We start from the raw sequence: 24,724 nt of genomic DNA on the forward strand, positions 1-24,724 counted from the left end.
AATGGCATCGGAGCTTATAAAAGCTGCACAGGGCAAAAGACGAGTGGAATATAAATAATATAAATACCATAAATAATAACGGCAAGTCTGGAACAGATTGCCCAGAGAGCTTGTGGAGTCTCCCTCCACAGGTGCTTGTATTCAAGAACCGTCTGGACGCAATCCTGTGCCCTGTGCTCTGGGATGACCCTGACTGAGCAGGGAGGTTGGACCAGATGAGCCGCTGGGGTTGCTTTCAAACTGACCCATTCTGTGATTCTGTGAAGATCTCAGACTGATCCTAGTTCCTTTCTGAACTGGACCACGCAAGGCATTTCAGACAGCCAGATTTGAAATGCCAGGTGTAGGAACAAGGAGTGTGGCCCTGCCCACAACACGGCAAAAGACAAACGGCGTCCTGGAAAGCAGCATCTTTGAAAGGGTATGGGGCTGCCATGGCAAAACCACATGACATCAGTGCCGCTGCTCCAAAAGAAGCCGGTGTGTTCTTTACCGGTACAAATGAGGGATCGCAGGCACGTGGAGAGGTGGCATTACCTCTGAATACAGCCGTGAACAGCATTCCCAGTCATCCATCCATATTTTCCAAGATACTGAAGAATGAGAGACTGCAGAAGAAATCCACAAAACTGAAGGCTGAAGATGATGCCAGGCAGCAAGAGTGTCAAAATATTTAGCTCCTCGAAAAGACAGCTCAGATGGTAGCTTATGAGCAAAAACCCGAGGTACTGGTAATTTTACTGTGGGTCACCCATGGTAACCCCGATGAGCTGTACCAAAGTAGCCACCAAAGAGCATTATCTCTGGCTGGGAATGTCACACGGAGAGAGATAACTGTCTTACATCAATGGCGTTAGCACTGAAGTGCCCCGTGGGATTAACTATGTTAAGTGTAACATAGGTTTAGCAGTGGTGATCTGCATGCCATTGTTATGGGCACATCAATCAAAAATGTCAGCAGAAACACTCAGCTGACATGTTTTTCTCTCCCAACATGAAGCTGCTTGCTTTTTCCACCCTCAGTGTCCAATACTGCAGCTATTCCCTGCATAGAGGCCAAAGTGCTTAGCCCTGCTACACACAACCTCTACAATTTCACATAATTAAATTTAAAAAAATGAATCCTCCTCACACCAAGAAGGAAAATGTAGGGACAATCCAAAATACATTTATAAATGGATAAATAAGGATTTGCTGTTTTCTGTGCAAACTCTGATTTTCATATGTAATTCCTCATGACAAAACAAATCTGAATTTAACTGCAAACTTACAGTGCCAGAATATTCTAGAACATTTTTCACACTATGCAAGCATTTCACAAAATGTCTTCCAATGTGTCTGTAGGGAGCACAAAGACAATCCATGCGTGTTTTCAGAAAGAAGTGGCGGGCTGATACACAAGCAGCACATTCTCTGCAGAACATTGGCCATAACTGCCTTGTTTGGTGTCAGAAGAGCAGAGCAACTGGGGACAAAGCCCTCACGGTGACAAGAACAACAGCAATTAGTGACATTACTCTTCTTTCACTGTCATTTCAGCAACTTGGTAGCTGAAGATTGGTTCCAAAACAAGGGGAGGATGCTGTATGCACCTCAGCCCGCAGCAAGCATACAGTATCTTTTCTCCAGTGGAGAATCCTCTTAATCACATCCTCTTCCCTACATTTTGCCAGTGTGATGAGGCCTTTCCTATATCTGGAAATAAAGGAATTTTCCTTCTAAGAGGAAATGTCAAAAGTTTGGGCAGCGTTTTATGATTTTGTCTTTGTCTCTGAAATCTGAGACAAGAAACTGAGCAGTGACTCCACTGTTGTGGGATCTATTCCTCAGCAGGTCCAGCGCTGGCACTCTCTTCCTCTAGATATCAACACCAAAGTTTTGAAATAGTATTTACAGTCAATTGGATTTAGGTCCTGCTATTTCACAGGAAAGCTCACAATGGATTCTAGTGCCTCCCAATTTGTCTCAGTAGAGCAATGCTTTTGATATCAGGAATGTAAAGATTTTTGCTCTCATCAGTAGCTTCCTTCTGGGAAGTGTTTAGCTCACAGCTGTTCTACTTTAACTGTTCTGCCTTCTGCTCTTTCCACTCATTTGTTCACGTGATTTATCCATTCCTAGCCACTGAAATTCTTCAGCTCTTCCTTCTTTCTTCTCACAAAGCTTATGGCTCTCCTCAGTCTCGCACTTATCACACAAGCTTCTAGTAGCTTTTTTATTTTAGGAAAACAGGAATCAGATCACACTGCAATATAATGGCAGCAGTGTTCATTGTATTAGCGTACATGCTGGGGCTAGAGAAATTAGAAATCAGACTTTTTCCCTTTTTCAGCTCAGCTTCAGTGTTGTTTATGTTAGTTCATGCTTCTCATCTTAACCTACTATTCCAATTCTTGGTTTTGGAAGGGGCTTTCAAGGAAGGTAATTTGTAAATTTTAGAGGCTTCCATTCAATGTAGATGCTTTTATCCCAGCAGATTCATTCTCATGCAACATAGTAATTTGGAATTAAATCCTCAATTTACTGATTTTAAGGCAGTAGACTGTCATGATTTTAAACCTACCTGGAGATGAAACACCATGCAGCTGCTCCCTCAACCCGCTTTCTTCACCCTCACCCCGGTGGAATGCGGAGGATAATCAAAGTAAAACTTGCATGTTGAAGTAATAACAGTTTAATAATTGAAAATAAAGTAAAATACAGTAATAATGGTAAATAATAAAAAGAGAACAAAACAAGTGATGCACAGTGGAATTGCTCACCATTGGCTGAATAATGCCAGACCCCCTGTTTCCCAAATCTAGATAAGCCCTTCTGGATACCTCCCCCAGTTCACAGACTGGGAATGAAATTCTTAGCTATGGAATATCCCTTTGGTCAGCTTCGGTCACCTGTCCCAGCTAAGCTCCCTCCCCGTTTCCTTTGTGAACCTCCTCACTGGCAGAGCATGAGACAAGGAAAAAAAGAGTCCTGTTTGTGAGCTGTAAGCTTGTTAGAGCAGTATATGCACTTCATCCAGCAGAAGCATGCAGTGTAGCCACTTCTGCCAGCCAAATTCCTGAATTCCTCACAGCCCAGGTCTGCAAAGGGTTAGGACATTCTGCCACCTCCCTGTCACCTCCTTTATTGTCCTTTTTATTCATTACAATTCAAGGCATCAAAACCAATTTTAGAACCAGCAGCTAGAACTTTTGACATAATTGGAGAGCTCCTTGTGACATATTTACAAGTACCGTCTACAGAAACCTCAACAGACTTTAGTGGAGAAGAGTTCAAATGCACACACACCAGAGATGAGCAACACACCTATCACCTTTGGCTGGCACCTGTGAACAGCTTCAGCAAATTAAGTCTAAATTTCTCTTTTTTACTTGTTTTACTTTTTAAGTAAAAAAAAAGTTTGTTCTGAGATCCACAGAACAAACCAAATTGAAAGTTTTCAATTTCAGCTATTTTTAATAGATAACCTTACTTTTCATTATTTAATATTTCTTGATTGTAACATATAAAAAACAAATATATCACGCTTATGTAGCTTAAAGATAGCTCAGTTTGCTCCAACCCTCTCTCTGACTTTGAAGAAACATACTGAATGTGAAAAAATTAAACTAGAAGGAGTTTAAGAAAGTTGTGATCAATGAAAGTAGAAAGTTGAATTTAAATTTTTATATCAATCTTCATTTTAGTGACTGTTCTATTTCACTATATGGTAATTGCATATTTTGCAACTAAAATGATACCTATTATATAAACATTTGTATCATAACTTAAGAAAAGTCTTAATAATTCCTTTACATAACCATAACTTCTGAATTGCTCTCCAGAAGTCAGGACCAAATATAAAAGAAATACACTGTGTATAGAGAGGGGTTCAGAAACTTCATCTCTCGATACATAACTGTTGACTGTGGGATGCTATATCCAACTTCCTAGTGTTGCCTGGTTCATGGAGCAATTATTTTGTTATGAAGTGACCACATTCAGAAACATACTATGTAAGCATCTACAAACTGAGAGAATCATACTGAATGTACTTAAGACCAATACAGTCTGCATTCTTTCCTGTTCCTTGTGCTGCCTCACCTGCACCTGACTCCAGCAGGGAACTCAGAGACTGGAGGAAGGGTGGCGAGTCTGATATCCCATAATTCCAAGGTAATAATTCCAAGTCATAATTCCAAGGTAACTTCTTGTTACCCTGGAATTATGGTACCATGGATACTCTTTGTATCTTCACAGCTTCTAGGTAGTCATGTCCCCCATGAAATACCAAATGAGGTTTTTATAAACTTATCTATTCTTCTTCTTTGAAACTTTTCCAGCAGATTAAAATATACCTCCTTGGCAGAAAACAGCAGTATTTCTGAGGGCAGCTCAGCTGCCAGAGCTGGAACAAGCTGTAGGCATACAGCAACCTCTTGTGGCAAATCCACTACACATGTAATAATTAATAACCTTTGAAACTGCATAAGCTTCTCTTGATACGAGTTACAAACCTCTATAAAATTGCTTTAACAAACAGCTGGAGGGTTGGAGAGTCCCTGTTAGCTGCACACTCAACAGTACTCAGACTTCAGAGCTGTAGTAGTCCTTCTCTTCAATTCTAGAATGAATTAAACTTCGGTAGCCCATTATAAATGAAGCGTCAGACTGAAATTTCTGTTAATAATATAATCTAGAAGTTTTTCATTAAAATTGAGCAAGAGTGGCATAATGGCCACAAGTAGAATCTGTGGCCATGTATGACAAGAACCATAAACATACTATAAAAGTACACATTCCTCCAGCCACCTGACCAGCTGGCTGTCCGGTGCAGGCCGAGGAGGAAAGGGCAGCGAGAAGGTGCAAGAAGGGAAGAGGAGAAATGACAACATGTGAAAACAAGGGCATTCAACAACAGCAAGATTTTCCAAACCAAGAGGTGCCCTCCTGGGAACATGGTGTGGGAATTGCCCACAACAGGAACAATACGAGTATGGCAGATGACACTGATTAGACCACTGAATTTGGTTTGGTGGTTTGTTTGTTTGGGTTTTTTTACATTGTAGAAATAAAGTCTTCTATGCTGGAATTAAAGGTGAACTCAGGAAATTATTTGACTTATGAATGCACCACTTACCAGGACTTTTGGAGCTGATATGGCAGGCAAAGGTTACTGTGCTTGAAATGATTTGCAGATTTATGCATACCACTTAGAGAGGAACAGGCTGAACAAGTACATCCTGGAACGCACAAAGGCTTTGAACAACAGCAAGTATTTGTTTATTAAAATTAAGTCTTGTGCTGTAGTTCTGTTTTATTGCAGCTTCCCAGTCTCATCATGTGTAATTTCTTTGCCATTTTCATCTGCTGCAGTTTCACATAAAAGTCAGGAATCCCTTTGTCTCAACTCAGGCCTTGGTCTGTGCACTGAACAGCATATCCTGTAGCTCCTGCTAGACCAGTGACGAGCTGCACGGTTCTGAATTCCCAAGCAGCTCTGTCCAGCACCACCCAACCTCTAAGGGTAGAGACTCTTCCTTGCCCCAGAGGAAACTCCTCCCTGCAGAGAAGTCCAATAGATTGTGCGTGTCTCAGGCCATCAAACAGCACATGTGACATTACCAAGCTGACAAAGACACTGAGCCAACCAACATGTACTGAAATCTCTTTTCACAGCTTTCACTGTCCCTTGGCTTCCCATCTCTGGGCAGGGCTACAGCTAATAACAACTACATATTAACCAACATCGTGTCCTCCAATATGGTGAAATGAAGATCAGGAGCAGAAATACTTTCCTGAAATCATGTCCTTCTCACTGAATGCCTGCATTGTTTGAAATAGCTGATAAAAAGCCTGAAAACCGTCTTCCTGCAGGAGTTTGATTTTTCTAGCAAACCTACTGTATTTGTTCTTTATGTGCTGAATTTGGTGGCAATTAATATTTAAATAATGAAAGCTAAGTATTACAGCTTGAACTAAATAAAACAAACTCCCTGCAACAGAAGGCACAACAGCCTCATCACAGTATCATCAGTGATGGTGCAAACACAAACTGGACACCACCTGAACGAGCAGGACATGGAACAGAACACTTGCCAGGATTTCCTGCTCTGCAAGATTCATCTTATAGCAGAAGAGGAGATTGCACCTGCTCTACATTTAGCAAACCCATGAAACAAAGTTTATCAAAACTAGACCTCCTAGGTTCTTGTCTGGACCTGTTTCTACATGTGAAAGTTTTACCCAGGTAGCACCTGGAAGATCCTTTCCATTCCAGCCTGCTCTCTGGCAGGCCATTGGGCACTCCCACAGCACCCTGCAGAAGTGTTCCGCGTACACAGGAGCCCGGGCACTGCTGCAGGGCACACCTGGATCTGTTGGGCTGGGTGGACTGATGCAGCTCAGATACCTGGGCTGAGCCCATGCTGCAGAACTCCTGTTTGCCCACAGACATGGTCTTGCCAGAAACTCGAGTTACTGAATGTACTTACTTCATCTCTGTGGGACTGCACTTGCCGAGTGTGCACTGCACATAGCAGTGCCTGGGGCTTTTTAACAGAGCTGTTCCATCCTTAGCAATCCCTGTATGACTGCCTGATTAGTGCTATAGAAGGGATTTACTACAGCTCCCTTCTACACCAAGCACATCCCTCCTCCCTGAACGTACTGCCTTAAACAGTTAAGTACCGTTCAGCTTCATACAAAGCTGATGTTCATAAAGGCCTGAAGAATCAGACTCTACAAGTTTTCCCTAGTTATTGATTTTCTTCAGAAACAAAAAACATAAAGATTAAAATTCTAAAGATTTTACAAATATTCTTTGTATAGGGAGCATGTATTGGCCATCGATACATTAGAGTGCACCGTGCAAATTTTGGCTTTGAGACCATGGACAGTCATTTGACACATGGACAACTTTGACTCAAGTCCTGTTGGTTCACTGACATTCATATCAGTATTCACTGCCATAGAGCCAGCCTAGGGAACAGAAGTGTGCTGTAAACAATAGAAAAGCAGACTGGCTTCCAAATCCCATACCTGTAACTTCAACACCCATAAAGTATACTGCTGCTGTTGTCCAGGATGACACTGATAGTATTTCACAAGTGGCTATCAGTCAGTTATGGAACCAGAGGAAAAAAACAGTTGTCTTCAAAGGAGAAGCAGTATTTTAATTTTTTCTATTTATTCAAGGTGTAACAAAACTATTTATTGCACATGCTACTAACCACCACCTCCTGTGATCATAATTGAATCTTTCATGAGCACAAGGGTATTTACATTTGATGGATGGATGAAAAGATGCAGACATTACTGTTAAATGGCAACACCAACTCTGGTAACCTTCCCAGGATCCCTTGATTTTACAGGGAGTGTCTCATATTTGCAATAGCTTTCCACTGCAGTCATGTGGAAAGTGCACTTTAAAAAGAATCTTCATTGACAGTATAACCATTTTTTGAGTATCACCTTTCACATTAAGCATGAATTTAAGCATACAATTTTAGTGCACAATTTCACTACTCTGGTTATGCATGGAGCTAAAGCGTATTTAGAACATGGGTAGGATTAGGATAGGTATTGTTGGGTTCCTCTCTTGAAAGGAACAACCCAAGAAAAAATTCAGATATGGTGCAAAATGATCAATGGATCTACACATGGGAAAGCCACTCAGATTTCAATGCTTCATAGTACAACAGAATCAAGTGCAGAAGACTCAAAATTTTGTGCCACCAAAAGGTGGGTTTGTTGGTCTAATGTTACCCTGGTTAAACCTGTTTTTGTTATATGACTTTGGGACCACCATAATGTGGGACTAACATTTAAAATCAAGGTAGATATTACTGAAGCCAAAACAATTACATCTGCCCCAGTCAAAGAGGATGAGGAAATTCAATCCCCACAAATTTTTGAAATTAGACCATGCGATCAAAAATGCAGATCAGCTACAAATGTTGTTTAATCCACCTTGGTTTCTTATACAAATAGAACTAATGCAGATTAATATTTCTACACTTTAACCAATGTGGTCACCATCCTTAAGTGCTTCCCATGCAAGACAGTTAGCTCGGCTACATGGGCAAACCCCCACAAGGAATAAGAAGAATTGTGACTGGAACCACAGGGACTTGGGAGTTTTAAATTGTACAGATGCTGAAGTACTTATAAACAACCTCAGCACAACCACAAGTGATTTAAGCAAATTGCAACACCCTCTGTGGTCTTCTCTACCAGCATTAGAAACTAATCAATGGCTCTTGTCTGACACATTGCCTCAGTGGGAAAGAATCAATGAGCGAGCTCGTAGTTGATCCCAGAGGCACTTGGTGCAAACCAAGGTGAAGGTTCTTTTTCTCTCAGCTACGTCTGAGCTCAGTTGTGGATACCATCAACAGCAGCAGCAGCAATTTTAAGAAAAGGTGAAGAAGGCAGCTTCACCCACTGAACTTCAAAAAGTAATTTGGAATAGTGACTGAATTTGCAAAGGAATTCCAGCCTTGGTGGCATTTAGTCAGTTATAATACCATCAATAGCACAGTCCTGGGTACTAATCCATATAGGAGCCTCGGTGTCCATCACTCAGTCACCACCAGGCCGGAATCATAACCAAACCCTTCCCCGGAGCATAGGCCACATGCCCATGGGGAATGGCAAACCATCAGTGTTAGCACATGCACTATATGGGAGCAGGGACTCACTTGTGCACTAACACCAAAGGCCTGACATTTGTCTGCATCCAGAATAGTGTTTGTCATTTTGAAGTCCATCCTGATGAAGCTCATGAACATGTACTTTTATATACTGGAAAACAATGTGCTTATATGAGAACAATTTGTGGCTTCATGTTTGTAGATAACCTCACTGTAGATACAGATAATTACTCTAATGTTTGTGTTCGCAATTTCTCCAAAATCAATGGGTGGGATTTCAATTATTCAGCTCCTGTCACATTATATCAGCTATTGCAGTATAATTATACACTGATTCAAGATCTGCTGCCCACTCCTGTTGGGATGAATCTCACTTGAGTAAGAAAATTATTATAGCGGGATGATCTTCAACAACTGCTGAAACAAGCTCAGAAGAATGGATAAAATACTTTGATCACTGTCCATCACGATGTGGAAAGCAAGAACAAGTGAAGTGAGACAGAGCATAGGGGTGGTAGGACACTTTTCAGATGGTCACTAACCATCACTACAGGGAGTTTAAATGAGATGTCTTACCTTGTTGTTCTCCTAATACTAACCCTATCATGTTTTGTCTTAACTGTAGCACTATGTGTTTGCATTTGGGAAATCATGAAGCAATTGATTTACCTGTCAGCCCCATGATTCCTTTCAGGAAAATATGTGACAGTTCCAAAGTGAGACTTATGATATGTGTAAGCATCATAAGTATGGAAGTGGGGAACTGATGAATAACAGGAACAAAGTTCCAAATAATAAGACAGAGAACAAAGCAGTTAAGCAATGGGAGAAACAGCCACAGGAATGTAGAAAACAGAAAATTGATGTCCTAGGTCCTTGAAGGGGAGGGAATAAAAAGATCACACCCTTCTTATTCAGGACCTTATATGATGGGCCAACAAACCCCCAAGTCTGACTGCTTCTGTGGTGAGAACTTGCCCTTGCCATGAACTTTCCTCACTAGATCATAATTATAACAGTAAAAGCCACATTCCTAGCTCAGCCCTCTCTGCCCACCAAGAGCCCGCTGCTCACTGAGCACATACCACGACTTCTTGGGCACTATACCTTGAGAGTGAAACAGAGAGAAGCTAACAGCCACCTAACCATGGAGTGAAGAAAGACCTGCTTGGCCTGAGACTGGAACCTATAGGTGTGCCTGCCTTGGTCTGTCTCCATGCTAGCTCTGACAATTCACCAGCCAGCTCCCCTTTCTGCACACAACTGTAAACAAATCAAAAACCTCCACTCGCTGTGGGAATCAATTTCTTGCACACCGAAAAGGTGAAAGAACCAGTTTTGGGACAATACTCTTCTGCAATCACTACCTTTAAAAAAACATAGTCAATTAAATTCTGAGTCAGTGGAGCTCCGCAAACAACTTCCAACAGCAGGACAGTATTATCCCCTGGCTCTATTGTCCCTGCTATCACTGCAATCAGGTGATGGCTCAAGGACATTGCCTGGACTGGGATTTACACTTGATCCTCCCCATTTTTAAGCGTGAACCTTCATGACCGTACTACTGCCAGGCAGTGCTAAGTCTCATACTCCATTCTACCAAGCCCAAGCTCCAGTCATAGCATTCTCTGCCCCTTGGCTCCTCCCTGCTACCTGCCCTCCTTTGCCAAGGGGTCAGCTCCAAGTCGGATACTTCCTTCATTTATCCACCCCAACCCCAAACAGGTTCAAACAGACTGTTTCCACTCAGTTCTTCCTGCTTGCTGGATCTCTGCAGAGGAGCTGCGTTTTCTTACAGAAAGAAATGCAAGCAAAAAATACTTCTTTTATTGCACAGAAATCCTTCACAGGACTTTGTGAATTATTTATCCAGCAGTAAGCCTCAGGCCTGCATTCAGCATGGAAAACCTCAGGCTCAGTTGAAAGAAGCCCCATGTCTTTCCGTCATGCTTTCTTAGAATCAAGTTCACATCAGCTTTGCTACCATTAAACTAAAAAACCCCAAAACAATAGAGCTGATAGTTCCCATTCCTTCACTCAAAACTCACATAGTAAGTGAAACTTAGACTTTTTGGCATTGAGTAATTACTACATACCAGTAACACCAGGTTAGACAGAAGCCATGATATTGTAATAAATCCTGAGTACATTTAGTAACTCTTCTTATATTTTATTGTCAGTAACAGAAACACAGCAAGATACAAGGCACACAGCTTTTGAGCACTTCACCACAGTGTGCTAAGTGCTATATAGAACAGAAATTCACTTTAAAGTAAACGTGTTTTAATTATTATCTTAACATTTCCGTGGCTGTTGAATAATGTAAATTCTTTTAGGCAGTATGAACTTCTCCAAGGTAGGTTGTGGCTTTTGGTGAGCCACTTGTAATGTTGCTGCATGGATTTTGTGGCTCATCTGTAACATTAAAGGGGGGAGAAAAAAGTTGTGATAGAATACAGATTTTCAGCTATTCTCATTCTAAATTTTATCCTATTAAAGTAGTTTAAAAGGAGCGGTAAAATCTAAACCCACAAAAAGTTCACGTGATCATTACACAGAATCATGGTAACTTGCTATATTTAGTTATAATTTCTGTTTTCAAAGTGATATTAGTCTGACTACATCTATGAAATTTTTTTTCTTCCCTTGTTTAGTAGCTTCCAAGATAAAGAAAACACAGCAAATAATCAGTATGCCAGAGTTTACAGTAAGTTGAATCAAATTATTATTTTCCCAGGTTCAAAATCATCATTATTTCAGTAGCTAACTATTACATTCTAAAGTAGCAAGAAAGTTTCATATACAAGATTCTGGAAACCAACAGGAGAAGGAAATGGTGGGTCAGAACAGAGGGGATGAAGACAGGTGGAAGACAGAGGATGAGTCGTATCTGTTCTCCATTAAAAAATCTAAACAGAAATTCAAGATTTACCAGCTAAATCTCTAAACACAACTGTTGATAAAAGGCTTGTGTTGAAATTATGCAACTGATGTTTTACTGAGCTCTAGGGATGAGGAACTCTTGTGTGCTCAGACTCTGAAGACTGCAAGTGCGTAACAAAGAGATGATAACTGTCAGATCTTCAGATTACCATGCAAACCAAAGAGCTGCTTGTGAAATCAGCTCTTCCAAAGGGCAGGAGTAAGTCTGCACCAACAGCCTAACCAGACACAGGACAGGAGCTGTAAGCATGTGATAAACAGAAGGGTCCATTAGCAGCTGTGGGATACGAGATTTTACAGGATCCCGTAGTATTCCTAAGGGAGAAGTCAAAAGGTGCTTGACCGAGTGATGTCAGGCCTCAGATGAAACAGCAAGATATGGGGCAGCATAGCACATGCTGTGCCTGCTGTCTCAGGGATCATTCACAGAGCAGGACACTGGGTCACCCTCCTGGTGTCCCCTGCACCTGCCAGTCATGCCACCTACCTCCCTGAAGCAGCTCTGTATTTTTGCAGGACCCTGACAGAAGTTGGAGTGATTTCCACAGTGGGATAAAGCACTGCAGACAAGGTTTTGCTCTGCACTGTAATCCCAGCTTGGCCACACACTTAGATGCCTCTGGTAATTCTTCCCCTTATTTCACTAAAGCTTTACAAGCAGGACACACCTTGCTGCCTGGCTGTGCTTCTCTGCACAGCTGTGCACAAATACCCAGGGCATGTTGCAGTGACAAGGAGTGGAATCAGAGAAAGGAGAGAAGCCCAGGTACGTTTTAGCCATCTAGCAGCTCAGCCACACAACCACTACAGAAATAGGTAATCCCAAGAACATTTAGTGGCACATGAAACACCTGCAACTGCCAGACACCAGTTTAAGGAAATTTAAGGAAATTTCACTTTTTAACATTTTTTCATGTTTAGATTTATAAAGAAACCCTGACTTTTTCTTTCAGACTTACTTTGTTCAGAGCTTCTGCTACCAAGACACCCATGTTCTGAGGTTTTCCAAAACTGACAATAGCACTGTAAAGCAGAAGAAAAAAAGTATTTAGCATTTCCATCTCACAGAAACACACAAGCATTTGTCACTTTCATTTTCCAGACTTAATACAAAACATTTTGTAATATGTATTCAGGGTTTGGAGCTAAATCTTTTCATCATGTTAAATATGATATAATATCAAAAAAGGCATGCTGTTTCAGAATGGAACAATAGAAAATCTGTGACAGGCTCATAGTTTTATTCAGATATAAAAGAAACTGTATATGAAATATCCTTGAATATCTGAAAAAGGATTTTTTTTGTACACTGTGAAATAACTTCTCAGAAGCTAAGCAGTTATATCCTAATTGACAAAACATTTCCTTGATTCCAATCTAGACCCATGAAAAAAATTCACCCTCTGCTTTTTGTTTCCTTTCACAGCAACTATTTGTCAAGCAAGAACTTTTTTTTCACAAGATTATCCTATTAACTTCTCCATATTCCAATGAATAACACCATGTTACCAATATTCCACAAATAAACAAATCTGTGGATATGAAATAATTTCCTTCAGCAACAGGAAGAACTTCAGATGGCACATTCTTCTGCTGATACCATTATATCCACTGACACATCTGTAGCTTAAAGTGGAGTAGGGAAAAATCATTATAAACCCCAAATACCATAAATGTGACTCTTGAAAAAGCAAATATTGCTTTAGTTAAGTTAATGATTCTGTGCATTAGGCAAGACATTTCCTACTGACATTTCAATTTAGCAATTGACAGTTTGCTACACTGACAAATATGTTATTTAATATCTGTTTATACCATTAGGTGACTATGACTATGGAGAAGATAAAAATTACACCTAGACAACTGGCAACAAGTGGAAATAAAAAGCTTCTGATCTCAGAAGAAAACAACAACAAAAGAAATCAAAAATTTCAGGAACATCACAGGTCATTCAAATTTTACTGTCATATCCTTCAATTGGTTAACTTTTTGTTAAGTGACATTTAAGAAAAGTGCAGGTATTTCGGAAAAATGTTCAGTCTTTGAAAAAGCTGCAAGAAAATACTCGTTTTAATGACCTCATCAACTGGTTGCTGTTATTTTATTCAAAGTAGAACTATGCCTTCATTTTTAGGGCAAAACAGCTTGGTTCACCTTATAAAGTTACAAACAGCAAAAGCCAAATTAGATTTTAGATTAAGTAGGGGGTATAGCCTATACAGGAGATAAGACCCTTCCTTGGGGGAACTGATGTGGGTTAATTTCCTTCAGAATGTGGACAGCCTAAAGTTTACTCCTACTTCACTGGAAACTGTTAGACCATTCCTTTATTAGGCACAGATATGTATTACATTGGTTTTAATTTCTGTTCCATAAAACATGACAGTAGAGATGAGATTCAGGCTTTGCCTTTCATTGCAAGGCACTATCCTTGGGTTTTGAAGTTGTTGGGTTTTGGGGTATTTTAAGTCAATACTTATTTCAATATCAGTAGTATTTTATCTACAAATTGCACGAGATAATTTAAGAATTAAACTCTTGTACAATAAGAGTTTTCTTTGTTTTCAAAGATCATTACCTATGAACTTGAACTACAGGGCAGGGGTGAACAGGCCCTGCATTGTAATACCTTGACTTTTCTTTTCCTGGAAGTTTAGCATTTTTCTCAAGAGGTCCATTTTCTTGCTTTTTAGACACTCTCATACCTCCAGCTTTAACTGCAAGAAGAAAGTGAAGTGTAAGTAAAAATACCTACAGAGCTACATACCACATTACATACACAAGAAGAGAATACTTTTACCCCAGATAACCATTAACCAGAAATCATCTGTCAGTATTTAGCTCCATGCTTTACTTGTACACACACTTACACAGGAGTAGCCAAAGAGATGCAGCAAAGGCTTCAAAATTCCGTGTCATGGCAGACTCAAATCAACTTCCAGATACCATAAATCAAGAAATCAGAGTGGTTTCAGGCATCACCAACTATATTAAACCTTAAGACCTTACTATGTTAATATGCATTCTTCCCCAGAAACTCCAGATCTCCAATCTGTATTTTAAAAACAAAAAAGAAAACCAAACCACCATCTGAACACTTTCAGGGTTTTTAACAATGTGACTAACAGCAATAAGGGTTTCATGATCAATTCAGGATATTCCAGAATAAATTTAATAATGCAGATAAGAACCAGATGTATATTCATCTTGTACTTGTGTTCCAACATGTTTAATTATATTTTATTAACATACCTGCCAATCACCAAACCAATTAGTACTAATTAAGCTACAGGCGACCTAACAACAACAATTTAAGTTCTGAGGCATGTCTGAAAATTGAATTCTGAACAAAGAACACAAAGTTATCTAAAACATTTTCTTAATAGAAATACTTTCTCCCTCTTCAGGAGAGCATTTTTAAGTTTTAAAACTGTAAGTAAGAAAGAGCAACCTTAGTGTTCTTTTCTCATCCTATTTAGCAAGTTGCTTCTCTCAGCAAGACTCCTATTCTGATCGTGAACAATCAAGGCTAGAGTTTTAATTTGAGGGAGGGAGAGAATAGGGAAAGGTTTCTAGAATTACTCAACTAGCTAGCATGAGAAATGCATTTGTATCCATCTGTAACTAATGCCCATTTTCTACCAAATCTGACTCCTGACCTTGTATTTCCTGGTTGCAGGTTTAAAGTTAGAAACAGAAATTCTCCCTCAGTCATGTCCAAGGCAGCGCTGTAAGATCAGAGTTATGCTATAGCTAGACTGGGCTTTTCTTCTCTTCCTAAAATGATGTACATACAGTTAATTACACTGCTGCATAAGCAGCAAATTCTTTGCCCAGCCATCTTACAGCTGCAAATACACTGGAGACCTAGACTGAAGTCCTTCTGGTAGCCTAACTGCAAAACTGAAAGTATCTGAAATGGAAGTTTCAACTGTTTGTTTCCAAATATCTACCAGTAAAGAGAATTGAGACTCCAAATACCCTCAGCTCACAAGGTGTGAAACTCTTCCTTGTCTTTGAGGCATCTTCAAACTAGAATGACAAAGCATGTTAAAAAACCCAAACCAAACCAAAAAACCACAAACCAAATATCAACGACAAACCAGACCACACAAAAAAAGCCCTGGCACCTTTCAAGATCTCAGAGATCTTCTCAACATAATTTCTCTTTATATAAGTTCACCCAGAACACCAACACAAGTTACCCCAAGTGTTCTCCCACAGACTGATAGGCTCTTGTCTTTTTAGGAACCAGTCAAACCACAAACAGGAAAACCACTAAAATTTTGGAATTAGGTAAAAAAAAAAAAAAGGTCACTGAACCTAGACCTGCAACTTTTGTTTTGGGGACCTTCCCTCACATGCAGGATTGGCAATTTCTAGTTACAAGCATTGTTTTTAGTTTTAATTTAGCAGGGCAAGGAGACCCAGACAGAGGCAGACATTTTAACACTATGAGGCTTTACACACAGCACAAGGGGAGCTAGGCAAGGAGGAGATAAATACCCAACACGGGAAGAGATACTGAAACGTGGACAGTCTGGAATTGTGTCTATTCCCAACAGGCCCGCAAAACAATGTTATCTACAGTGATTAAAAATAACCCGTCTCCCATCTCTGCACTGACTTGAAACTAGCCACTGGGAACAGCTGTCCCACCTGTTGACACACAGCCATGGTGGGGGAAGAGTTAAACATAGGTGCATCTGGCATGCACCTCAAAGCTGTTTTGTAATTTGCTTTCCAAAGCAATAGAGAGGTATGGCAAACTTTTAATACAGAGTTCAATTTTTTGATTTTTATAAGAGACCTGTTAGCCATGTAATCTAACAGTTAAGTGACAAAATCTTTACTAATTTTCATTTTTAAAACATCATGTATTTTTAAAATAAAACAAGAACGTAAGGAAGCACACTCCTTTTAATGCTCCCTTCTCAAAAAAGGGACCCAAAAAACTAACCAACAACAACACAAAAAAACACCCAACAACAAAACAACATAAAAACAAACCCAAGTGAAAACAAAGACAGCTTGGCTGAATACTGGTCAGAATAAACCACTTACTCTACCCCACCCCTCGGCCAAGCTGGTCCCCACTGCAGTCACACATCAGCCTCACCAAGACTTACTTGGAGACTTGCTTGTCTACAAGTTGCAGAATACTATCATGCAAGTTCAGAAAGACCAGTACCTGCTCCAGGTCACTGACTGCAGTGGTTTAAAGGCCCTTTCAGGTACAGCTCAACTGTCCCTGCCACAAACACAAAAGTCCAGGAATGGACTAGAGACAAGATGAAAAAATTATTTACATCCAAAATTCATGTAAAAGTATGCAAAAAAAAAACTTCAAACAAAAATATTTCCAAGAAAACAAAACCGTTCTGTGGGGTACAGGGAGACACACAAGTATGTGCTCCTCAGGCACTAACTGCTCCTAATAAACCGAGGGGAAGTCCCAATTGGTTTAAAGCCTTGTAGTGACGGTTCCTCAAGTATCAAAGGCTGAGCCTGCAGTGACTATCCATCTCCCAGCTCCAAAGGCTGAGCCTGCAGCATCCCTGCGTGTGCCCCAGAACGGGCGGGACACAGCTCACGCACTGGTGTGTTTGAGACAGCTCCGCACAGCTCTGGGACGGCCCAGGAGCTGCTCGCACTGTATGCACTCACCCGCTCCCCTAACAAACACAGGCTCCACCGCACTCGCCGCTACATCCTTAAAATCCCGGTACTACATCCTTAGAGCCGCCGCACAGGCAGAACGGCGGCTGGAACAGCAGGCTGAAGGCTTCCTCACAGAGAGATCTATCTCTGCGAGGCGGAGGGGGAGCTTGGTGGAGGGGAAGTAAATTCTTCACCTTACAATAGGAGGCGAGGGATACGGCTGTAACATTAAACACAGATATTGAACATGGGCACCCATTTCTCTCGCTATCCCTCAATAACACCCGATCACCGAGCGGCGCCAGCCGCACACCTGCCGACCGAGCGCACCCGTGATGGGGCGGCTGCGGGACCCGCTGGAGAGAGCGGGCCGCGCACCACAGACTCGCCTCCACCATTGCCGGTCCCACATGGCCGCTCCTCTCCGCGGAGGAGCTGCATCTGCGTGGGACGCTGCGGCGGCAGAGTCCCTCACACCGCGCCCGGAGCGGCCCCGGCCCCGGCCCCTACCTGCGGGAGGGCGCCGGCCCGGCGGGACTCTCCTCCTCAGCGCCATGGCGGAACCGGGAGCGCCGGGAACCAAGCGGGGCAGGCCAGGGCAGGACCACGGAACCGCGCAGGAAACCGCGCACCGACCCGAGCGGCAGCGCCTTCTGAGGATCGGAGAGGTGCGGTGGGGCGGAGCGGGGTCGTGAGAGCGGGGAGCGGTGTGAGGGGCGGTACGATAGTCGGTAGTGAGGGGCGGGAAGCGCTGCGAAGGGAGGTGTGAGGCGGGGAGCAGTGTGAGGGGTGGAGAGCAGTGGAGAGCGGTGTGAGAGGCGGGGAGCGGCGTGAGGGCAGGTGAGAGAGGCGGGGAGCGGCGTGAGGGGCGGCGTGAGGGGCGGTGTGAGGGGTAGGGGGGGTGTGAGGGGCGGCATGAGGGGCAGGGGGCGGCGTGAGGGGAGGTGTGAGGGGTAGGGGGGGTGTGAGGGGTAGGGGGGGTGTGAGGGGCAGGGGGCGTGTGAGGGGCAGGGGGCGGCATGAGGGGCGGCATGAGGGGTAGGGGGCGCTGTGGGAGCGGCGTGAGGGGCAGGGGGAGGCATGAGGGGCGGTGTGAGGGGCAGGGGGCGGTATGACGGGTAGGGGTGAGGGGTAGGGGGCGGCATGAGGGGTAGGGGGCGGTGTGAGGGCGGCGTGAGGGGTAGGGAACGGTGTGAGCGGCCGGGACTTTTAAAAACATTGCTAAAGATTCAAAGAAGTCGACTTAGGTAAATCTTTCCCTCTTCAATCAGTAGTATCTGCTTGAGACAAGCAAAACATTGTCATTCATATGCTGTCTTTTAAAAAATCCATGACCTTAACAAACATTGACGTTTTACACAACATATTAGAAACACAAAAACTGAAAGTAGATACAGCTAATCTGAAATTATTTACTGTATAAACTCTTCCACATTTTCATTTTCGGTATTTAAAATGACAAAAAAAAAAAGTAATTATCTTTTAATGTTTACCATCTATATTGTGGATAATACTGTGGATGAAGAAATCGTTATCACAATTTGTCAGTTTCTTGCAGCTGTCAGTGGCTGTGAGGTTTTGTGCGGCTGTGCCGGTACCGGTGCCGCCGGGTCAGTGGCTCTGAGGTTTTGTGTGGTTGTACCGGTACCGGTGCCGCCGGGTCAGTGGCTCTGAGGTTTTGTGCGGCTGTACCGGTGCCGCCGGGTCGGTGGCTCTGAGGTTTTGTGCGGCTGTGCCGGTGCCGCCGGGTCAGTGGCTGTGAGGTTTTGTGTGCCGGTACCGGTGCCGCCGGGTCGGTGGCTCTGAGGTTTTGTGCGGCTGTGCCGGTACCGGTGCCGCCGGGTCAGTGGCTCTGAGGTTTTGTGTGGTTGTACCGGTACCGGTGCCGCCGGGTCGGTGCCTGTGAGGTTTTTGCGGCTGTGCCGGTGCTGCCGGGTCTCCAGAGGGTCGCGGCGGGTGTGGCAGGAGATGCGTGCCGGGGCGCTCTCAGGCGCTCCGCAGGGCTGTGTGCCCCGGGCAGGCACCGCGAGCAGCGCCCGGCGCCGCCGGGTCACCGGCTCCGGCCGCGCTTCGCGGAGGAAGGAGGCGGCTGCGGGCTCGCTGCTCACGGCGCCTTGATTTATTGAAACAATATGGATATTGATCTAGTACCGATATCCAACTGTGACGGACAAAAAACTCTCTAACAGTTCAAAGTTAGAAAGTGTATGTTTATTGCGGCGCCGGGCAGCGTACGGGGATAGCTCCCAAATGCACACCATTGCATAATGCAATTTACAGGTGATTACAGAGTCCTTTTGTCTATAAAGGTATTGAATACCCAAAATACAAATACATATTCATAGCTTTGGTACATCCCATTCCCCCCTCCCCCCCCCCGGTTCGTTTGGTAATTAGTTCAAAAGCCATTAAGCATGGTAGTGTGTTCCTTGAAATGGGTCGGTGGTCCCTTTCATGGGGAGGGGTCCCAAAATGAGGAAGTAAATGTAGTCTTCCTCGTTCTGACCTTTCTACCTTTTCAATGCAAATATGACAAATGAACCCTTGGAAGAACTCCCATTCCTTGTCTTCAATTGGTTTCAGAACAGAGGAGGCCCACGATTATGTTCCTTAAAGCTATTTATCAGTTTCTATATTCTTCATTATAAACCCAGCTAACCAAACATTATGTTGACAAGCAATCAATTATTAGTTAACTACTAACTCTTAACTTCATCAAGGCCTACTTATTTATTTTAATTGACTCCAATAAAGCTTCTCTCTGACTAAAATCTTAGCTCCTCTAAAACCTCTAGATTCCTTGAAGTTTATGTCTCAGCCCGGAGGGTGGCCCTGCTGTACTGCCCTGGGCCGGCTTGGGCTGATCTGCAGGCAGCTGCTGGAACCATAATGCATAATGTCAAAAAGATTTTCCTAGGTTGCTGTAAAGATGTTCTGCTTTGCTGTGCTGAAGCATTTCATCGCAAAAATTTGCTCTTTTAGGGATTCTGAAAGCAAGACATGAAAGAAGAAAAAAAATGTTAGTCTCGTGATTTAATTGGAATTGTCTTGTTATTGGATCTCTATGATTAAAAAAAAGGAGAGAGGGAATGTAAAAATAGGATGTGATTAAGTCGAATCTGAAGAAGGAGGAAATGAAGTAAAAAAATGGAAGAGAAAATAGAGTAAGAAACCAGTAGGTATTTATAGCACAACAACCACCTTATGAGTGACTACTGCTGGCTTGGATCTTTAAAGCAGAAAAAATGAAAGGACATCCAGTCTAAACTAGATCGCTCAGATATTTAATTCTGTATGTATGAGGCAGGAAATGGTTTTGAAATGCAGCAATTTCCTCCCTAGAAAAGCAACTTACTTTGCAAATATTAAAGTTGATGGTGCTGCATGTCTCTGCCCATAAGCATTTAGCCCGAAGTGGATGATGGCAATTTTGATTGGGGAAATAAATTCTTTCAGGTGAAGTGATCCGCAGGAGAGAGAATAAAAGAACCTGACTCTGAAGTACTCGGCCAGGAGTAAGGGGGTTTGATATTCATGTTACGCTGCCTCAGCAGAGAAATACTGATTTTTTCAGGTTGTTTACCTGAGCTGTTTGTACTGCACAGATTGGAGAGGTGAAGTTTCATTACGTACCCCATAAGGCAGTCATGGATTACAGCTTTGGTGTGCTGCCTAAAGCAGTAATAATGATAAGGTTTAGTGCCATTGTACATCTGCTCTAGGAATTCTTGGGACAAGGATGGGAACTTGGTTTAAATAAGAAATTGTAAGTTCATGTTGACTTCTTACCACATTAAATAAAATATGCCATTTCTTTTTTTCTTTTTCTTCCACCCTCTTTACTTCATTTCCTTTGTCACTTGGTATATCTTTAAGCCAGAAGCTGTTGTGAAGTGAAACCATATTTATATAGTACCTTTTGGAGCACCCTATTCTTGACAGGCAGCCCTTGACACTACCTCAACAATGCCACTGTGCCAGCTTAGATTTGTAAACCTGATTTTATGTAATGATTGCATTTGTTTAGACTTCTTTTCTGTTTTCATTTAGACTTTTTACCTGTTGGAAATTGTTAGACTGGTTTGTCTGGGTGAAAATAATCAGCAAGAGAATAATCCTTCTGTGGCCATGGGATAGTGCAGTTGGAATCTCTTGCTTTTCCTGCCATCCTCAGTCCCATTTCCTGATCACATAAATACCAAACTTCAGAGATGTTCATCTGATGCTGGGGATAGATTTATTTTAATGATAGTGATTTGTGAATGACTGAATTAAAAATGAGTTTATATTGTAATGGTTCTATGTATTTTCAGAATGTGTTTTTTTTCATAACAGAGGAAGATGTGGGAAAGCCTGGGGACAGACACAGAATTTTAAGTGTGATAAAGGACAATAGTAATTTAAATTTTCCTGAGTGGTGATGTCAGCATCTCTCAAATTCCTGCAAATTTCTCCTTTATAATCTGTGTTCTTCAGGCAGGTTATTAGCTGATTGCAAAGTTTGAAAAGTCACTTGGCAGGAACAACCATCACTATGCTCCCAAGCAGACTGTGTGTTCTAATCCAGCTAACAGCTATTAGCATAATTATACACCAGTGTCTTGGGATGACAACCAGACATAGCCCACATCTAAAACCAGCAGTTAGCGTGCAGACATATGGAACACCTTCCTCATGTGTCATATTTTAAATCACATCTCTCTGTTGTTAAGATCTACTGCTCATGTCTCTGCAGTATTTTCCCTTCTCTGTCTTATTTCCAGTATTGCTTGTTTTCAAATGTCAGAATTAGTAAATTGTGGCGACTGATACAAACTGATACTGGTTTTATATCTGGCAACTGAATGGTGAAATACTACTGCTGTTTTCTTAAACTCAGTGACAGGTAGGCAATACCTTTTTCAGATGAGTCAATATAGCTGGTTTTAGATGCTCCAGGAGCCCAATGGAGACAACAAATATACTGGGGCAGGTATATAGCGCTTTTTTGTTTGTTTTTTGTTTATCGTGCTTTAATTTCCCCCACCCTTGGTTTTATTTTCTGTTTTATAGTAGTTCAGCACAAAGTTAATAATGTTAGAGAGATCCTTTGTGTTAAGTGTCTCAAACAAGGTGAAGTGAAGGCAGACATTTTCATTGGAGTTTGTATTGATATTATCGTTCGCTAGTGCGTGTAGTATGCATTTGATAAAATCTGGAGGATAACTCTGGCTTCACATCTGTAAAGCTTGCCTGTTTCTTGTAGGAAGCCGGACAAGTTCAGGTCTTGGTTCTGATCTGGATGCTGGCTGTTTCTCAGACCACAGGAGAAAAAGAAGTGTCCAGGCTGGAAGGTGCTGGAAGGTAAAGGGCAGCATCATTCAGCAGAGGAACCTTACTGGCTAATTTTAATTATAGATTTTTTTTTCTTTTCCCCACAGAAGGACTAAACAGATATATCTTTGTCATCACATGTTATATCCACCTAAGTGCCCATGTTTAAAAAGTATTACTGGGCAGTGGAATAAGTGGGTGAATTCTGAAGAGTTAGGTTGCAACACACGGACAGAGGCCTTTGCAATTCCCTCTTAATGGAGATTTTCTTCTCAGTGTGATTGCTTTTTGCCAATGAAAGGGCAGATGGTTAATTTCACAATCTTTGTGACTTTGAGAGCTAGCTGAAAATTAGCACATTACATATCCTGCTACTTGTCTTATTCCTTTACACACGAATCATACAACGTGGGACGGAGGGGAAGGTGATGTTTCATACAGCAGAAGGGTATGGATAATGGTATTTACTAATATCTGGGTGCCCTGAAGCAGTAAGGACATGTGGTGCCTGATATCACTGCCTGCCCTAGGACTAGCGCGGGTCACTGAACCAGCTGACCCTGGCGAGCTGATCCAGCCCTTTGGATGTCTGCAGAAATGCTGCTGCTGCAGCCTCCCCAAGGGCTGCCTGCTTTGTTTCACACAGCACTATCAATTTCTGTGGCCTGACAGTGAGTGTACTATGGCTGCACACTAACTCTTCAGTGACATGGCTCATACAAACAGTTAAGACAACAGTTATCCCTTCTTTGTGGAATGCAGTTTAAAAAATAGAGTGAAATTGAAAAATAAAATTGAGGAATTAATCACATTGAGACAAGCTCTACAGGGGGATGTGAGGACAAGTATCAGAACAGGAATACTTACTGGAGTTTTAAAAGGAGAATACCACCGTTTCTTCAGAGATACCATCACACATACCTGCCCATTGCATTGCTGAACATATGTTATACTGAGCTTTTGGTTCTCTTTCTATGTTCATAGCATTTCTTTCTGTTCAAACCATATAAAAAGTTAATTCAATTCCAACACATTATTTAAAGATTCAGGGACTGCTGACACAGAATGAGGGCAGGCAAGTTAATGAGGACAACTGAAATGTTGCTTGTAGCCCTTCCAAACACAGCCCAGGACGCAGCACAGCAGTGTTCCCTGGGCAGGTGTGCTAGGAAAAGGCAAAAATAGAAAGTTCTTGCTCCCGTATTTAGTCTATAAAGTGGGCATACAGGAATGCGACGGGTGTGGCAGCAGAATAACCAGCAAGGCCAGGACAGCTGCCTGTCCAGCCACCCACAGGCCACTTCTGTGCAGGGCACCATCCAGCCACGGGAGGAAACAAGGTCAGCCTTCCTTTTTGTCTAATTGTGATGGAATTACCGCCTCTACTCTGAACTACAATGCCATTAACCAAGCCAAATATTTTTTTTTTTTAATGGGGTAAAAACCTTAATGAGACCAAAAGAAAACTCAGTACTTTTTGAAAATGCATGCATTTTAAACCAGTGAATGCCCTGTAAGTTGTATCTATCTCAATACAAAATATTTAGAATCTCTAATAAAGTAGTGATGTCTTTAGATACCAGAACTCCTGAATATCACTTTGATGCGAATTGTGAGCAAATGAAGAACCCTGCTGCTGATTTCTGCCTTCCAGGCAGATGGTCACTTCCCCCCTCCTTCCATGGCAGTGTTTGGAGAGGTTTCCAAGTGGGGCAGCAGCACGGAGTCCTTCCCTCACCTCTGCCTGATGGCCACAAATGAATCCCTGCACTCTGTGATGGGAAATGACCAACCTTCCAGCACGTCTCAGTGACAGCTTTCCCCTTGTGCCTGCTGTTGTTGACTAGTAGCTACAGGGATCTACTTGTAGCGACAAAGCCACGTTTACCTTGTTTTTCAAAAAGTTTATTCATGTTTATGTTACCTTTTGTGAGTGTTAGTCCTTGATACGGTAACTCAAATGCAGAATGCGTGCTTGAGTACTGTCCTTGGCTGAGATGGAGTCTCTTCAGTCTGTTTACTCTGAGAGAAAAACTCATTAGCCTTTTCCCAGTGTTCTCCCATCCTTCTTCAGAATACTGGAAACCCTGAAAACCCAAGGAAAATGCAGTGATGTGGAGCAATCATGGTGGTTACAGACAGGGTAGAAGTAACAGACTGTACAGCACAGGAGA

The 24,724-nt window shown here is 42.3% G+C and overlaps 1 protein-coding gene across 1 annotated transcript; it reads right to left on the bottom strand.

Moving 5' to 3' along the window:
• Positions 1-10,782: 10,782 nt before the first annotated feature.
• Positions 10,783-18,022, bottom strand: DAPL1 (death associated protein like 1). The gene is made up of 4 exons (XM_038141999.1): positions 17,748-18,022; positions 14,206-14,293; positions 12,536-12,599; positions 10,783-11,048 (listed from the first exon to the last, which is right to left on the bottom strand). Exons 1-4 carry the CDS (start codon positions 17,791-17,793, stop codon positions 10,929-10,931), a joined length of 318 nt encoding a protein of 105 aa, XP_037997927.1. The 5' UTR covers positions 17,794-18,022; the 3' UTR covers positions 10,783-10,928.
• Between the last annotated feature and the right edge of the window lie 6,702 nt (positions 18,023-24,724).

The sequence above is a fragment of the Motacilla alba genome, chromosome 7 (assembly GCF_015832195.1).
Source record: "Motacilla alba alba isolate MOTALB_02 chromosome 7, Motacilla_alba_V1.0_pri, whole genome shotgun sequence".
In the NCBI taxonomy this organism is placed as follows: domain Eukaryota; kingdom Metazoa; phylum Chordata; class Aves; order Passeriformes; family Motacillidae; genus Motacilla; species Motacilla alba.

Bases quoted from the DNA above. Each gene is read 5' to 3' on its own strand.
- DAPL1 (XM_038141999.1), bottom strand. From the start codon at position 17,793: ATGGCGCTGAGGAGGAGAGTCCCGCCGGGCCGGCGCCCTCCCGCAG. The intron at 12,600-14,205 runs GTATTACAATGC...TCTGCTTTACAG, and splicing joins CCAGGAAAAGAAAAGTCAAG to TGCTATTGTCAGTTTTGGAA. The intron at 11,049-12,535 runs GTAAGTCTGAAA...TTAATGTTACAG, and splicing joins TAGCAGAAGCTCTGAACAAA to ATGAGCCACAAAATCCATGC.